Source organism: Gekko japonicus, unplaced genomic scaffold (genome assembly GCF_001447785.1).
Source record: "Gekko japonicus isolate JY-2015 unplaced genomic scaffold, Gekko_japonicus_V1.1 scaffold3260, whole genome shotgun sequence".
NCBI lineage: Eukaryota > Metazoa > Chordata > Lepidosauria > Squamata > Gekkonidae > Gekko > Gekko japonicus.
In genome coordinates, this window is record NW_015170993.1 from 64028 (window position 1) to 80870 (window position 16843).

Genomic DNA, 16843 nt, shown 5'->3' on the forward strand with positions numbered 1-16843 from the left:
AGCCCTGCCTTATAGCTAAGCAGAAGGAAAGAAACATGGCTTGCCTCCCTCCATTTTCCGCTTCCCTCTGGCGCCCCACCAGCCACAGTCGGGACACTCATCTGGAGCTTTGTTCTAGATCTCGTTGTATTTCTTCCCACAACGGGCATTACTCTTAGTTATAATATAAAACAGTTTAAAAAATCAGTGAGTGTTTCCATTTGGAACCATTGGCATTTACCCACTTTATATTTCCTTAGTAGAAAACACTTTTCAGATACACAGATTCTTTTTGTGGAGATTCAGTGTGGTGTATTGTTCAGATGGTTAGAAAAGGAGTCTTCAGTTGCCACAGTGGGGACTGAGCCTGCCAGATTATTGGCTTCCCTAAGACTATTTAGTGAGACAAATTTGAATTATGTTTCCAGATATGAGGTTTAAAGGTTTGGTTGTGCTGTGATGCTGGTGTAACAGGCCAGATTCACCCCCCTGGAGTTACTCTGGCCTAGCCTAGAATAACCCCGGAGGGGTTACTCTGGCCAGGGAGGTGGTGGTGAATCCAGCCTGTTACACCGGTATCAAAGCTATGTGAACAAGATTCGTACTACAAATTCAACATTCAGAGTTATCCCCCAAATAGTACAGGAGGCTCAGTGAAGACTAAACCTGAGCATTTGGAATCATTCTGACTTCTTTTGTCTCCAGTTGTATCAATGTACTGTAGTATAATAAAACATTCTTCACAAGGGGAAATCCATTTGGGCCTCTGATGGAGCTAGGAATGACCTTGTATCACTCAATATAACACAAGACTTCATTGGTAATGCTGGGTTTGGGTAATTCAAAGGGCAGGGTTAACCATATAGCAATTGTAGTTTTTAAAGTAAGTGTGGAGCATGAAGCCTCAAGAAGAGAAGGGGCTATAGAATGCAATAGAACAATAAGCTTGTGTAGAGTTGACCATTCAGACACATTTTAATGTTACAAGTCTGGATCTTCTAAAATGCATATTATTATAGATGGAACATCTGTGGTCATGTAGCAATGAGTCTTTCTTCTGAAATTATAACAAATAAATAACATTTTAGGGAGGTATGCAGACATGAGAGCACCCTTGTATAAAGTAAAAGATTCCTTTGTTTGGCCTAACAGCAACAATGTACACAGAGTTTTTTTCATGGGTCCATGTTTCAAATGAAAGTCTGAAAATGTCTGAGAACACGAGTTTGCAACATTTATCAAAAGCTGCATTTAGTAAATGTGATGACAACTTGGGTTGTGCGTGCTAACCTTTTTGCTCATGTCCAAAAATCCTGGGCAAAGAGATTACGAGTACGCATGCTCCATATCTTAAACAAAGAAAACTCAACTGAGCATGCCTGGCTGATGTCATAGGGGAGGTCATGACATATCATGATGGGAGCATCGTCAGAGGGTATAAAAGATGTAACAATGTTATTCAATTGAACTCTTCAGCTTGACACTGAGCTGAGAGTGTTCCCTTTATTAGTAAGGGGTTTTTTTTTGTCTAGCTACTCTGCCTCCTGCGTGTTGGTGTGACTAACTGGCTTAGACCATGCCAGTATAAGATCCCCCAACATTGGGGAATTGAACTACCACCACAGAAGAGTGATCATCTCTCCTCTAACAGAGTTCTTTGCTTTTTGGACACTACTTGTCATAACTCTCATACCTCCTGTTGTGTACTTGTATACATGCAAAAAATGATTGACAGTCTTGTTCAGATGCATTGAAGGTGGGCTTTGTAACTAATTTCTCTTTGACAACTGACACCTATCTGATTGTGTGCCAACAGTTTCTAAAAGTAATTTTACATCTTCTCATGGCTGCTAGAATCGGGCTGGCAAAGCACTGAAAACAGGAATCAGCTCCCACTATCCAAGAATGGAGGCAAAAATGTCCAGAGACCTACCAAATGACCAAATAGATGGCTTTAAGGAATGGGAAGAACATACAACAGATTGAACTGATTTGAAAACTAATAATGCAATGGTGGACTCATTTTGTCAAAGAGGGTCTTTATTTTATATTCCATCTCTGGGTTTAATTTCTGTATACATAGTACTATTTGTTGTACATTTTATTTCTGAGTTTAATCTCTGTATGTTTAGTACTCTAATAAAAGTAAAATAAAGCTTAATAAACAAACAGATAAACCACACATCCACAGTGGTAGTTGTGAGACTGCTAAACAAGAAATAAACAGTGTGTCATGCCAGAGATACTGACTTGCAGAATCAGTGTAGCCAGAATCAGTACGTTCTGTAATCCAAGTAAATGTGAAACAGCTGGGTTAAGGCAGCAATCCCTAATTAGTCCGGGATGGGGATTGGGGAATCAAAGAATAAAGATCCAGTCCTAGAGGCAGAATTAATCATGATGGAGGAATGAAGGAAGACTCATGAACTTGCCTGAATACACAGGACTACGCATTCCAAGCAAGCAAGGAGACTGAAGGCGACAGCGTGATGAATGCCAGGAATGCTGCACGTGGCCTTGAAGAAGTCAAGAGCCTTGGCAAGAATCTTCCTGAACTGCTCACCATGAGGTATAGTCCAGGTGAAGGGGCTGCTTAGAAGACTGCAAGTGTCTGCAAGCAAGCAAGCTTTGGCTGAGCAAACCCTGAAGCAAGTAGCCGAGCCAAAACGGAGGTGGAGTTCCAGGGAGAAAGGAACAACAAACCATTTATTTAGAGTAGCTAGCATAGTTAGGGTTAGGTTTTGTCTATTGTCTATTTTATTTTGTAAACTCCCCCTATTTGTTTTAATCACTCCAAATAAACCATTATGTTTTATGAACCGGGAGTCTGAATGAATCTCTGGGCAGTAGAGACTGTTCGTGTGCCCTCCTCGTCTCTCCTAAGCTGAGCCCGTTAGCCTGGGGAAACAAAGGAGACTCAGGATATGTGAGCATGCTACCTGATTAACGTTGAGTCCCCAGCATAAATTGAAGTCCTGATTCAGGGGTCCTACAGTGCTCAGAAAAATAGAGAGCAAGTTTATGATACAGTGTGAAGGGGGAAAAAATGTTACAAGCAGCAGCAGGGGCAGCAGAAGGAGAAGAGGGAGAGGGAGAAGAGGAGGAGGAGGAGGAGGAGTTGGATTTATACCCCACCCTTCATTTGGAGTCTCAGAGTGGCTTACAATTTCCTTCCCTTCTGATCCCACAACAGAAAACAGGTAGGTGGGGCTGAGGGAGCTCTGAAAAAACTGGTCTTGAGAGAACAGCTCTGAGAGAACTGTGACTGACTCAAGGTCACCCAGCTGGCTGCATGTGGAGATGTGGGTAATCAAACCCAGTTCTCCAGATTACACTCTGCTGCTATTAGTCACTACACCACACTGGCTCTTTTTAAAAGCCCTTTACAGCTTCATCTACATGAAAACTTTCCCTGAGTTAAAACTATGGTTGCTCTTGCTATTTTTTCTTGAATCTAAACTGCCACCAAACTACTGGACCAGGGTTCTGACCGGTGGCACTACGCAATAAGGAAGTAATAACAGAGACTTTTTTTTTACACACTCAGCCAAAATTTTGCTTTCAAGAAAGAAGGCTGAATTTTTCACACTTTCTTTAATAGCTGCTCCCGACTGTTCATATTGGGTCTCAGCAAAATGATGTAGCATTTTGGGAAAAAGATGCAACTCAGTAAGCCAGCACTGGAGGCCAAGATAGAGAAGATATGCACAGCCAACATGTATTTCCCCTTGGAACTCAAATAAGTTGGAACAAAGGATAACCAAACACTGCAAAAGACCAATATGCTGAAAGTAATGAACTTGGCTTCATTGAAACTGTCTGGTAACTTCCTGGATAGAAAAGCCACAGTGAAGCTGACAATGGACAGAAAGCCCAGATAGCCAAGGACAGAGTAAAACATGGTAGCAGAGCCCTCTTTACATTCCAGTATGATTTCCCCTGGCAATGAATGCATATCCTTATCTGGGAATGGAGGACAAGTACTTAGCCAAAGAGTACAAATCAGTATTTGAATAAAGGACCCAGAAAGGACAATAGAGTGTGCCATTTTGTTGCCTACCCAGTTCCTCATACGAGATCCTGGTCTGGTAGCTTCAAAGGCCACAACCACAGTAATGCTTTTGGCCAGCATGCTGGAAAGGGACACACTGAAGATGATGCCAAAAGTAGTTTGGCGCAGAAGGCAAGTCACCTCCCCTGGCTGTCCAATGAAGAGCAAGGTGTTGAGGAAACAAAGCAGGAGAGAGATTAGGAGAACATAGGTGAGGCTTCGGTTGTTGGCTTTGACAATGGGAGTGTCCTTGTATTTCAGGAAGGTTCCAAGCACAAACAGTGTGACCAGAGAGAAAGATGCAGCCATCAGGATTAAGATGATCCCTAAAGTCTCTCTGTAGGAAAGGTAGCTTGTGAGCTTGGGGGTGCATTCATTATGGCCTTTGTTGGGATAATGATCATCTGGACATTTGACACAGGCATCCATATCTGAAGGCATAAAAAGACCATTATCTAGGTGACCATGATATACACAAGCTAGAAAATACTGCAGCTCCTTTCTTCCTCCTCCTCTTTCCCCCCTCTTTCACTATTTCCATGTCAATTGTTAGGGGCAATGGTATAACTAATGGTGCTCATGTCTTGCTAGGTAGACAGCCTTTCAGACAATGCAAGCACGGGAAGGGTCTCTTTCACTCCATCCTTCCTCTTGTTCTGAGGTCTACATTTGGAAAAAGGATGCAGATGGATATTTGTTTCTGTGATAGCATTGCATAGCTAAGATGATTGCTAAATTCAATTTGTAGGAGAGGTAGCTTGCAACCATGGGAATGCAGTGATTCAGGATGGGATAGTAAACATGTAGACATTTGTCAAAAGCTTCCATGTCTGAAGAACAAAGAAACTATTTTGAGATCTGGAAGATATATTTTTTCACATGAGCTAGAGAATAGCTTAATTTACTTCTGCTTTCTTCTCAGCACATATATGATCATGGCTTTAGCTGATGCTATATTTAGCACTGTTGGTGGTATTCTGTCTGACATCCAATGCATTGCCATCAAGAGTCTGCCTTCCTTCCCTTTACACAACACACTGTGAGGAGAACACTTTATAGAAGGCTCTATTTGTATATCTGATTCTACTGTAACATTCACTTGGAAAGCCACATAGAAGTGGGAGGCTGGGAGAGATGTAGACAATCTCTCATTCTACCCACAAAGTGACTCTGTGTCTATCTGTAAGAAAGGCCATATCAACCCTTGTGATCCACAGGAACCACAAGCCCCAACATCATTAAAAGCTGTATGGGATGGCAGGAAGGTGGAAGGAGATGGGAATTAAGGAAATGAATGGTCCTTCAGATTCAAGGATCTAGGATGAGTCATAAGAACCTGAACAACTCTTACTTTAGTTACATTGGGTTTCCCAATAAGAATTGAGCTGGCAGAGGCTTCCGTGGCCATAATCAGATTGTCTAAATTTTCAACTTTATTAGTTCTTTGGGGGAGAGGTGTCTTTAGGGCTATGATGGATATGCATGGAAAAGAGGTTTCCATATCTTTGCATTGCAGTCTACATATATCTGCTCTCAAGATAACCCAGAAACTGCAACTGGTCCAGAATGTGTCAGCTGGACTATTATTTGGGGATAGCTGCTGAGAACATACGTGAAAAAGCTATGTTGGCTGCCAGTTTGTTTCTTAGTTCAGTTCAAGGTGCTGTTCATAAGACCTTCATGTCCTGGGACTCACATATTTAAAGGACCATCTTCTTCCATATGTGCCTATATGCCAACTACAGTGGTCACTGGTAACAAGAAGGGAGGCTACAGAAAAAAGACTAATGAAATCACAAACAAATCTGTAGTCAAAGCACGCTAGACAAATGCAACAATAATTATCCAGAAAGCAAGGTCAATAAAAATGCCAAACTCATATATATATTATTGTAGTATCACAAACATAATAAAGAACAAGTATCCAAAAGTGGGTGATAACAAACTCAAACCCAAAATAAGTCACAGCATATCTCGAAAGCAGCAGACTTCCTTCAGAAAAAAAATGTTTATATGAATATCACACATCTTTGATTTGAAGTCCAAACAACTATATATTGTGGCTTGTAGTAAATAAGATCTGTTCCAAGTGGAAACAATGCCGTTCCAGATAATATAATAAGTGTTTCAGATCTATTCCTTTGTCAGGTAAATCAGGAAAGTCTTCATTAACATAAAATGAATACACATGTACAAGTGAGGTCCCAATCAAAATATTCCAAATAGGCACAGCTCCATATCTCTTGCAAGTCAGAATTACCTCTCCTGGTAATTCCAACTTGCAAGAAATATGGAGCTGTGCCTAACTGAAACTACAGCAGTAAGGCAGCCATCTGTTGGCTGCCCACCAATTAGAGTGGCCCATCTGGCATCAAGTAGAGCACCAGGTTTTCCCATCACGGCTCCAGCTTTGTATAAAGGCCAGGGCCGGCTCACTCACTAGGTGAGCTAGACTCTCCCCTAGAGCATGGGGCCATCATGGGGGCGCCAGACTGATTATTTTATTTTTGGCTTTAGCTGAGGACTATTATTACAAACCACTTTGAACCTTGGGGAAAGGCAGGATATAAATGGTTGGATGAATAAATAATTATTGGCATTTTTGAGGGCCTTTAAGCATCATCAGTATTCCCAGCATTCCAGAGCTGCTGAATTTTCATTCTTTTCCATGAAAACCTTTCTTCTCCCTTTTTTTTTGCATACCAAATGGTAGCTGAGCAGAGCTAGGAAGATTTTAATTAATTAATTAATTAATCATCTAGCAGTTAGACAAGAATGTTTTACAGTAGGGCAATTGGAAGAAGACTTTGTTGGACTATGGACTCCATTTTATAACTGGATAAGAGAGAAATATAAAGATATGAACTTCCTAATATCATAATATTAAGAAGCTTTTATGAACTTTTAAAACCTCACAGTCTATCTTTGTATAACATGAAATGATAAGTAGAGGAAAGTTATATGCAGAAAATTATTACTTTTGTTCTTTCCCCTTCCCCATTTCTGTGCATTTTAAAAACTTAATAAAAATCTATTTCACAGAAAGGTATAGGTTTCCAGTTACTCAAAGATATAAAGTTTCACAATAAAAATCTATTTCATAAAAAAGAATGTTTTACAGTGTGCCTCCTACCTTTCTGCTCAGAGATCATCCCTTCTGAACATCGAGTACAACTATAGCAGCAAAATTTCTTTCCCTCCTTCTTTGTCTTGCTATAGCCAGGCTGGCATTGGTCATTGCAGACAGAAATGGGAAGCACCTGTCCATCAATTGAAAGGGGGTTAGCATCAAGTAATTGTTTTTTGATAATTGGTGGCCTACCATAAATGTTTTTTTGGCAAGAAATGATGACATCAGAAAGACCAGATTTGCACTAAGTACAAAGCAGGAGGCTTTCTGTCATGATTGGCACTAGCTTGGTGACTGATCTGTGATCAGTGAAAATACACAAAGCAGAAATGGTAACCATCACGTTCTACTTTTGGTACGACAGAAAGTGTAAATATTTAGATGAAAATAAGCAATTAAAAATAAAGGATATTTGAACAATGTATATGCACCTCAGGCTAGTATGATTTGGATGGTAGGACATGGTTACTTCTTGAATGAGAAACCACCAGGGAACCCCAGGGTTGCTACAAAAAGTCAGTCGATGGTAAACCATCTCTGTTCATATCTTCCCTTGAAAATTCTGTGGGGTCACTCAAGACAACTGCAACTTGACGGTACAGTCTACCAGCACTGTAGCAGAATCTGCCTGCTCTGGCCTATAGGCCCCATTTCTGCCCTGCCCTCCTAGGGGGTTTCCATCTCCCTAAAGGGCCTTTCCCTTTTTACTCTCATGTAGCCACCACCACCATCAGAACCTGATCAAAATAGGGATTTCCCACTGAGGGGATCAGGACCCTCAGCTTCCCTTCCTAGCTCAGAGGCCTCACCTCTATGTCTCCCACCAACCCAGCACCTGGCTACCACGAGGATAGTTTACTGCTTTGTGCACCCCTGGGGGAACAGCCAGTTACCCACTGCATGCCTTTCCCCCTTCCTGGGTCTCACTTTTTAAAAATAGCATATCTGAAACAGTGGGGGGCCAATGTGGTACTGAGAACCACTCCTCCCATCAACAGTTTAAAATATTTATTTAAAAGAAAATGCTTACAAGCATATTTGTAGCACCGCATCAGACTGAAGCAAGGAAGAACAAAAGAAATCTTCTGTCCCTCTCAGCTATACGTGCCTTATCTGATGGTAAAATATAGGACAGGCTCTTTATCTTAGGTGTTGTAGTTCTCTAAAGATCTATCATTTTCTTAAAGGTTTCTCCCAGCTCTTTAGGCCAGCGACATGGCCCAAAATGGCTGCCTGCTCCCCACCTCAGACAAGAAGTCTGTTCAGCTTAGTATCCCAAGGGGGGAAAAAAAACTGCTTCCCCCTGCAAGGAAGTTTTATTAAATCTCTGTCTCCCCCCTCACTTGACCCTGGTCAGCCCAGGTCAAGGCTTCTTTTCCCATTGTCTCTAGAGGCCACTTCCTGAAGCCTCTCTACCATTTTACACCTCCAACTCTCTGCTCTTTGCCTGAAGAGGGGAGAGAAAGGGGGAATGCTTATCGTACCATTGCCTTTCCTGCTGGATTCATTAGCATTTGTAAGGAGGTGAGTTGGTGTACCAGTGAATGGACTTCCTCCTCTGACTAGAGTCAAAAAAACCCTGGTAAAATGCACAGGGAAGGCTTTTGCTGCTTGCCAACCCTCCAAGAGACAATGCATTTCTTCAAAAGCACCATATGGGATTGTGTTCAATGTAGAGTTCCCAGGATGCCTGGCAAAGGTGTGACAAAGGTTCTTCATCTTCCAAATTTTTCAGATACAGAATTCTGTGCAAACTAGACTTGAGAACAAGAAATCAGTAATCTCAGAACAGAAATGACAATTATGTCAACCCCATCCCCCTTTTTCAGAGTATATTACCTTCAAATGGAACTGGACCACGAAGCACAAATCTGAATAGCTGAAGGTTATGTTAAAAAAAAATTAAACTGGGAATTTAGGAATTTCTACATTGTAAGGTATTTCCATTCTCCACAATCCTGTAAATGAGGGAGAATTGTTTTATGATAGCAGTTCACTAGTATCTTAACGTGGGAAATAGGAGAAAGTAATGTGCAAGTTCTGTTTTCTGCCACTGAAGATAACAGCTGGCTACAGAGTAGCTCTGAGATAGTACCAATGGTATTCATTAATCAAATAATAAAAAGTGCTTGTATATGCTTTAGTTGGGTATTCCCTGTTCCTTGACCCTTGTCTCAAATAAAGTGGCTGAATTCCTAAATAAATTCAGCAGGCCACATAGTTTGCCAGGATCTCACTGCAATTCTGAAAAGAATCAGAGGAATTTACCATGGTTTATAATACCTGTATCTAAGATTGTTTTGCTGATCTCTCATACTGATTTATTGTTTTATATACTTTTTATTGCTTTTCTTTCTTTTGTTGTTCTTGTTCAGTCGCACAGTCGAGTCTGACTCTTCGCGACCCCATGGACCAGATCACGCCAGGCCTTCCTGTCTTCTGCTATCCTCTGAATTTTGCTCAGCTTCATGTTCGTTGCATCTATGACACTGTCTAACCATCTCATCCTTTGCCGTCTCCATCTTCTTTGACCTTCAATCTTTCCCAGCATCAGGGTCTTCTCCAGTGACAAAAACTATACCCTACAAAACTAAAACTACAAAGAGAGTACCAAGAACCTTTGATAGGCTAATCAAAAGCTCTACATGCTAAAAATTACATTCAATTCTTTAAAATCTAATAAAACTGTTTAAATAGAAATAACATAAAGACATTTTTGATATTACATCACATCTGGTTGAGAATATAAGTAAATTAAATGTCAACATAGATAATCTCAGATCTTCACTTAGATTTCTTCTTAGCTTTGGTTTTCTTCTTCTTTTGCCAGGGGAGATTTACTTTAAAAGATTTAGGGGCCGCAGCTCCTAAATACGAATTTGAGTCAGAGCCAAAGATTTCACCCAAAGACTATGAACTATCCGTATCGGATTTCTGTTGTTCACTGTTTTTTTTTCTGTTGCCTTTTCTTCCTCTGCTCCATTTCTTTGTTTGGTTGAAGATTGTTGCTGTTTACAAAAGAGTTCTGCTTTTAATAGAGAGTCAATCTTTTCCTTCTTCTCCTTAAAGTTGAATATAAGTCCTTCTGGAAAAATCCATCTGTATTGGACATTGATCTTTTGGAGGAATTATGTAATATTTCTGTACTGCTTCCCCCCTCACTTGACCCTGGTCAGCCCAGGTCAAGGCATCTTTCAATATTTTTATCTACTTTTCTTGAATTTTGACTGTTGTCGCTGTAGATGCTTTAAGTATTGAGTCTCTTATTGATCTTTTTGCAAATTTTACAAACATTTCCCCTGGGAGATCTTTTTTTTACAAACTCTGAATAAGTTCTGTAGATCATATCAATATCTGCTTGTATTAATTCAGGTTTGTTACTGATTAAGGGGGACATTGCTTTGCTTATAATTTCTTTTAAGTTCTCATCTTTTTTCTTTGGCACCCTTTGAAATCTCAAGGTGAAAGATGATCTTTCCATTTGTAGCATTAGAAGTTGTTGCTTTTCAGAAGTTCTTTCTTTTCCCACTTTGTCCATTCTCTGGTCTATTTCGTTGGTTTTAATTTCAACCTTTTTATCTTTTTGGCTGACTTCTCTGATTTAACTGCAGCTTCCTTGAGCTCTTTCTGTAAAGTGTCGAATTTTTGGTTGAGGTTCATAAGCTGGTCCAGCAGAGAGCATATGGCTTCAGAAATTGCAGTAGCTAACTCGCTGGTATTTTCTGGTCTTGTGACTGGTGATGTTGTGCTGGCATTTCCTGTAGAGCCTATGCCTCTGGATGCCATTTTACTCCCACACTGAGACATTGTTTATACTTAGGTAAAGTTCTGAGATCTTTACTATGTTGTAACTGCTTAGCTCAGATATATTCCGCTTTGACAAGGGTGTTAATCACCTGAATCCGGCTAAAAATTCTACTTTGTGAGTTACTGGCATTAAAGTTGTGAGCGAGCGATTTGGCTACTGCATTAAATTGGTTTGCTCTGTAGCCATCCTTCCTGAGCTAAGACAAAAATGTGTGAACTGAAGGCTAAAAAACTCTGAGCTAGCTCACACTAACTCAGCTTAGAGGGAACAGCGCTCGGGACAGCGGGACCTATCAGAGCAAAAAGGAGCACTGTGCCCCCAAGCTGGAACTTCAGGAGCAGCCCCTTCTGCGCTCCAGGCTAGAAGCCCACTGTCAGAGCTTCATGGGGAGGTTGGGACCAGCCAATCCCCCTCCCTGCCGCCCAGATCCGACTCACCCCATCAGAGCTTGATAAGGTGCGATCGTCATGAGTCATCGTTCACTAGAAAACCCCATATCTTTTTATTTATTTATTTTTGTTGACAGAAGGTTTCAAGATTAATTCAAAGGAGAATAAATATTGTAACCTACTAGAAAATAGTAAGAAAAGGCACACAAAGAGAACAAAGTTTATTTCAGCATATGTTTTCATTCCTAAATTGAAAAAGAAAAATCAAAAACCAGTCCAAATGTCTCACCTGATTGAAGTTTCCATGCCACACAATTTGATCATCTTTCAGAGTCAGCTGTTTGTCTGGAGTGGCATGAGGATCCAGTCGTCCCACTTTTACTCTAGCAAATGACCCATTTGAGAAAGTAACCCAATTGGTAACATCGAAAACTGTAACTAATTCTCCATCTTGATCAAACTGTATGGTATCACCGACACTATTGTTGAACAAGATTCTCCTTAAAAAGTTGTGTAACTAGATTGAAAAAGAAAATTAAACTGAAAGAAAAGGTAAAATACAGAAAAATCTGCAGCCAGGTTAAGAAAGTTTCAGACCACACACACACACACACAGAAAGATTTTTCAAAAAGTGTAAGCATTTGCTATGTTGGTGGGTGGATTGAACGTGCAATTGAAAGGAGAAAGAGAAGAGTTCCATCTATCTGTGGATGACATGATGACTGGTTTGACTAATTTCTGTACCTGCCATGGCTGCATACTGAGAACATCCAGCCTCCCACCTTCTACCATTCTTCTGCATTTGAATCCATGTGTGTGGATATAGTTCAAAGCATGGGCCACAGCATAGACAGCATTGTAGACATTATAGCTGTAGCCAGTCATATGCATTTCAAACACAGTCCCAGGAAGGCTCTCCAGTTTCTCCTCCCCACTGCAGATTTTCTTAATTTCCTCCTGCTCAGGGTTCAATGAACAGCTGAATGCTTGCTCCCAAAAGTTCTGAATGAAACCATCTCCTCCAGCCCAGGAAGGTCTTATGCTCTGAAGGAATTCTTGGAATCCAGGTGGCTGATTGGAATGGACTGTAAAGGATAGGGCACCATGGAGGGATTCTGTATCTACAATTCTTTGGACAGAGAATGACTCAAAGTCCCAGTGTGATGTGACTATCCACACTTTACCCAGAGGAGGCAATAAAATGAAAGGAGCTAGATAAAGAGTGATCCTTAAAGCCATCATGGCTGGAGGTTCTCCATACACATAAAATACATTGGTTTTTCTGTCCATAAGAACTGGATACCATTCAATATGTTTTAAAATCAACTCTGCAAACTCCTTTATGTAACTCAGTTTTGGCAATTTGTATGTGAATGCAAAACAAATGCTATTCTCAGAGAGAATAGGTAGTATTCTCTGCAAAAAACGGTTTCCATTGTCATCATCCATAGCCAGGAGGCCAATCCAAGTCCATCTAAAATGATGTAGTAAGTGTACAACTCCCCTGTACTGGTAGGTTTCTTTGGGCACCATCTGATATATGGAAGAAAATTGTTGTTCGTCACCTTCTGGAAGGGAAAATGACCCATGAGTGAGCTGAAAGAAAACACATTGTCATTTTTTTCATATGAATGAAGTCAGAATATCCAATGATATGCTAGAATTTTGAAGTCTATATGTCTCCATGTGTATAGCTTACCTGAGGAGTCTTGTAGATGTTCAAAATTGAGGCCATATGAGCAGAGGTTTCCAACAAAAGCCCTCCAATGATAGCTCTAATTTTCTGCAGGTTATCACAGCTGAAGTTAGGGACCAGCTTCTGCTGTGCAGAAAGTAAGCTGAGGGTGGCCTTAAAAGTCATCCTTCCAAGGTTGTAACTGTTGAGGATGTAGAAACCCAAACTGATGTTTTGTAAGAAGCTGGGATTCTCATTCAGCTCTTTGACAGCAAATGCCAAGGCCAAAATGTGCTGGTAGTTTTTTGTTACTGATCTGCAATGAGGATATTTAGGAAAGGAACCAGAATTGCATTTACAGTGTTCATCCTCTTAGCCGAACGTCCACTTTATGAATTGGTTTCTTTAGCTGTGCCTTTAGCAACTTGCATAAATACAAATTTTAAATTTGGTTGCATGGGAGAGAAAACTGCCTGTAGACATGTAAGGAATTTTAGAGGTACAGAGTAGTCTGTTTTGTTTGTTTGTTACCATCTCTACCTTTGCCAAGGATGCCATTTTCATACTGGTTTGATTTCACATGGTATAATTCTCATCTGTTTTGGTCTCGAGAAATTTTCATGGGACTTCAGATTTCTTTAATTTTCTTGCTTGCCAGCCATTTATACATCATTCACCAATTCATTCAAAGATTATACACAGCACATTGGTGTTCAGACAATATAAGAAAGATTAAGATAAAGTTTACAGGAACAAGAGACCCAGCATTTAAATGGACAAAAGGAAAGTTAGATCTACAAAACAGAAGCAGGAACATAAATTAAAATCTATATGCCTTCATACCAATTCAGGCTTATTCATGGTTATTCCTCAGCAGAAATGGCATTAGCACAGATTTTTCAAAGTTCAGTTTCTAGACCAACTGAAATGTACTTAGCAACTGTGAGAGTAAAAGAGTTCATATTCCCAGACAGGAAACTGAGTACATGGCAGTCATCAAAGCAGTTGGCAAAGGTGTGAGAGGTGATAAGGCCATAAAGTCCAAATGCAGTGGGAAGCAGATTCATTTCTCAGCTGATACGAGAAGCTTCCAGCCAAGTTATTCAGGCTGTTTTTTAAAAACCTATATTATGAACTTTTTAAAGCCCTGACTCATTTCAACCTCAGACAAAGAAGTCTCATTGTGTGCCGTCCACAACTGGCTCAACCATTTTCAAAGCAGTCAGAGAGCAGCCAAGCCAAGAGAGGAGGAGGAGGAGAGGTTAAGATGTGAGACTAACCAGGCAAATGTGACTAACCAGGCAAATGTGACTATCTGCTTTATGCCAACTTCTAGACAGAGAACAGATGTAGCAACACATCTGGGTTTGTAAAACCGTGAAGAGAGGACAGGTGCTTGCATGATTTCTATATTGGAACCAAACACTTGAATGCATATATGAACCCTTCATTTGAGTTGGGCTGCCATTGTTGCCTTAAAGTCCTGTAAAGTTAGATCCCTTTCTTGAAATCTGACAGTACCACTTAATATATTCTGATAATTATTTTTAACAACAGAGAGAGAGCAGATGGAGTTTGTTTGTGTAGACTACAGCACAGACTTAACTCCAGATTATTGTTTAAAACAATGTGAATAAGATTCATGTTTCTGGCTTTTCTTACCTCTTTCTGCTCACCTCTGGTTGTTAGAGTCAACTAAAAAAATTGGCAATCCCAAAGCTTGCTGGGATGTCATTTTTCAAATTGAAAAGACAATCTATCATTACTGATGATACTTACTGATGATACTTACTACAATGATCCAAGCAAGTTATAGAAAGACAAATGAAAGAGTGATTAATGTATTGGGCTAGGATCTGGGAGACCCCATTTTGAATTCTCACTATACCATGAAAGCTTGCTATGGTACTTTGGGTGAATCATATATCCTCAACCAAACCTACCTCACAGGGCGGTTGTAAGAATCAAAGGAAGAGAGAAAAGCAATGCAAACCACTTTTGGTTCCCATTAGGGAGAAAGGTAGGGTATACCTGAAGCAAATAAAATTGAATGAAAAGTAACTCTGTGTTTACTTACTCACTGCCTGAGTACAATGATCAGATTAAGTTAGAGAAAGAAAAACAAAATCCTTACATAGGTTGATCGATCACCATACATGCAGGGTGTTCCATGAATGATGGAGGGTTATTTAAGAAAGCAACTTGAGCAGCGATCTCACCAATAAGAAGCTCCCCTGGTTGATAAAAGTTGTGAGGAATAGGAAAGGGATCATCACATATGGAGCAGTTAATGGAAGACATCCTACATACTATACGGCAGGGCAGCAGCAGCAGTATCAATACCAGAAGCATCTCTATGAAAAGACTTCCCTTCCAGCTACAGACTTCCACTTCTCCATCCACCATATTATATCACATCACTTTTTACCTCTTCGTTCCTCATGTGGCTGATGAACTTTATTGGTTCACTGCTTAAAAACAATCCTCCCCCCCAATTAAGGGAAATGTCTTCCTGCTGCTCCTCAATTAGAATACATTTCCCAGCAGTGCTTTGATGTGCAAAATAGATCAATAGATGAAACAAATATGAAGAGGTCTTAAAAGATTTTGTTCATTTTGTGATTTGAGAGTAAAAATCAAATGTCCTATCATATTAGAGGAGACTTGATCATTAATTTCAAAGTGCAGCATTTGTATTGCACCGAGTGTGGCTGTTAGCTAACAGATTTTTCATTTGTGAGGTTTTCTTCAGATCAAGAAACCAGAAATGAAGTATTGCCCAAAGATGAGGAATAAGGCCCAATATTATACATAGAAGTGATTTTTTAAAAAAGAAACAACATATGTGGGCAACTTCTTAAGGAAACTTGCTGAAAAACAGAATGGGAAAAAGGACATACAAATGACCATCTGAGCCATGTCTATTTCTAGTCGCAGTTCTGATGATTAAGTCATTGGTTCATACGACTTAAATGAAGTGCTTATTGTTTACCTTGCTAGTGGCATCAGGAAATCCCTTGGAAACTAGGAAGAAATCAGACATTTTGACAATTTAGCTGGAGATAATTTCATCCCCCTGAGAACTGCTTCTGGGCACCTGTAAACTCGGTGAGTCAACAGGAGGATTTGTGGTCTCCAAAGTTCGAACAGGCCAGATGATTTCTTTGCCCCCCATGCTGGAATAAAGAGGCAGACACAAATGCTGGGTTAACTAAAGTTATTAACTGGCATTAACTGGATTAACTAAAGTTATTAAATGACATTAACTGGAAATACCAGCATGGGCAACACAGTTTGTGGTATGGTCAAGGCCAGGGGTCTGAAGACCCCTCCCGTGCCATGTTTCATAGGGTGAGCCACTTTGCCCTGACTGAGAGCCATCAGATATGTCTCATGCCTGGCCATCTAGCAATTGGAAGACAGCCCTGGAGCCCCATCCCCCAGGCCGCAAGGCTCAAAGGGAGGCTTTGAGGACAATCCTGAATGCAGTCTGCTTTCCCCCGCTCCAGGCCACAAGGCCCAAGGACTGTACGCAGAAGACCCCTTAGACCCCAAAGAAGGGTTGTCAGCTGGTGCTCACCAGACCACAATCTGTATCTGCATAGAACCCTGCCCAACTATAAAGTGACCAAACCTGACTAACACAGCCCCACCCCAACAATCCCACTGCCACAGTACAGGGTAGGCAAAAACACCTCCACCATAAGGCCAATTAGGAAGGGGCAAAAAATTCCTACCCGGCCCCCTAAACCGGCAACCAGCCAGTGTCTGCACTACCAACAGGGCAGTAGGGTGGGCAAAAAACTGAGC

General features: G+C 40.7%; 1 protein-coding gene across 1 annotated transcript; it reads right to left on the minus strand.

Moving 5' to 3' along the window:
• Positions 1–3562: 3562 nt before the first annotated feature.
• On the minus strand, positions 3563–15334 carry LOC107116968 (vomeronasal type-2 receptor 26-like). Its single transcript, XM_015419001.1, has 5 exons — positions 15168–15334; positions 13058–13349; positions 11647–11874; positions 7164–7290; positions 3563–4461 (listed from the first exon to the last, which is right to left on the minus strand). Exons 1-5 carry the CDS (start codon positions 15332–15334, stop codon positions 3563–3565), a joined length of 1713 nt encoding a protein of 570 aa, XP_015274487.1.
• Between the last annotated feature and the right edge of the window lie 1509 nt (positions 15335–16843).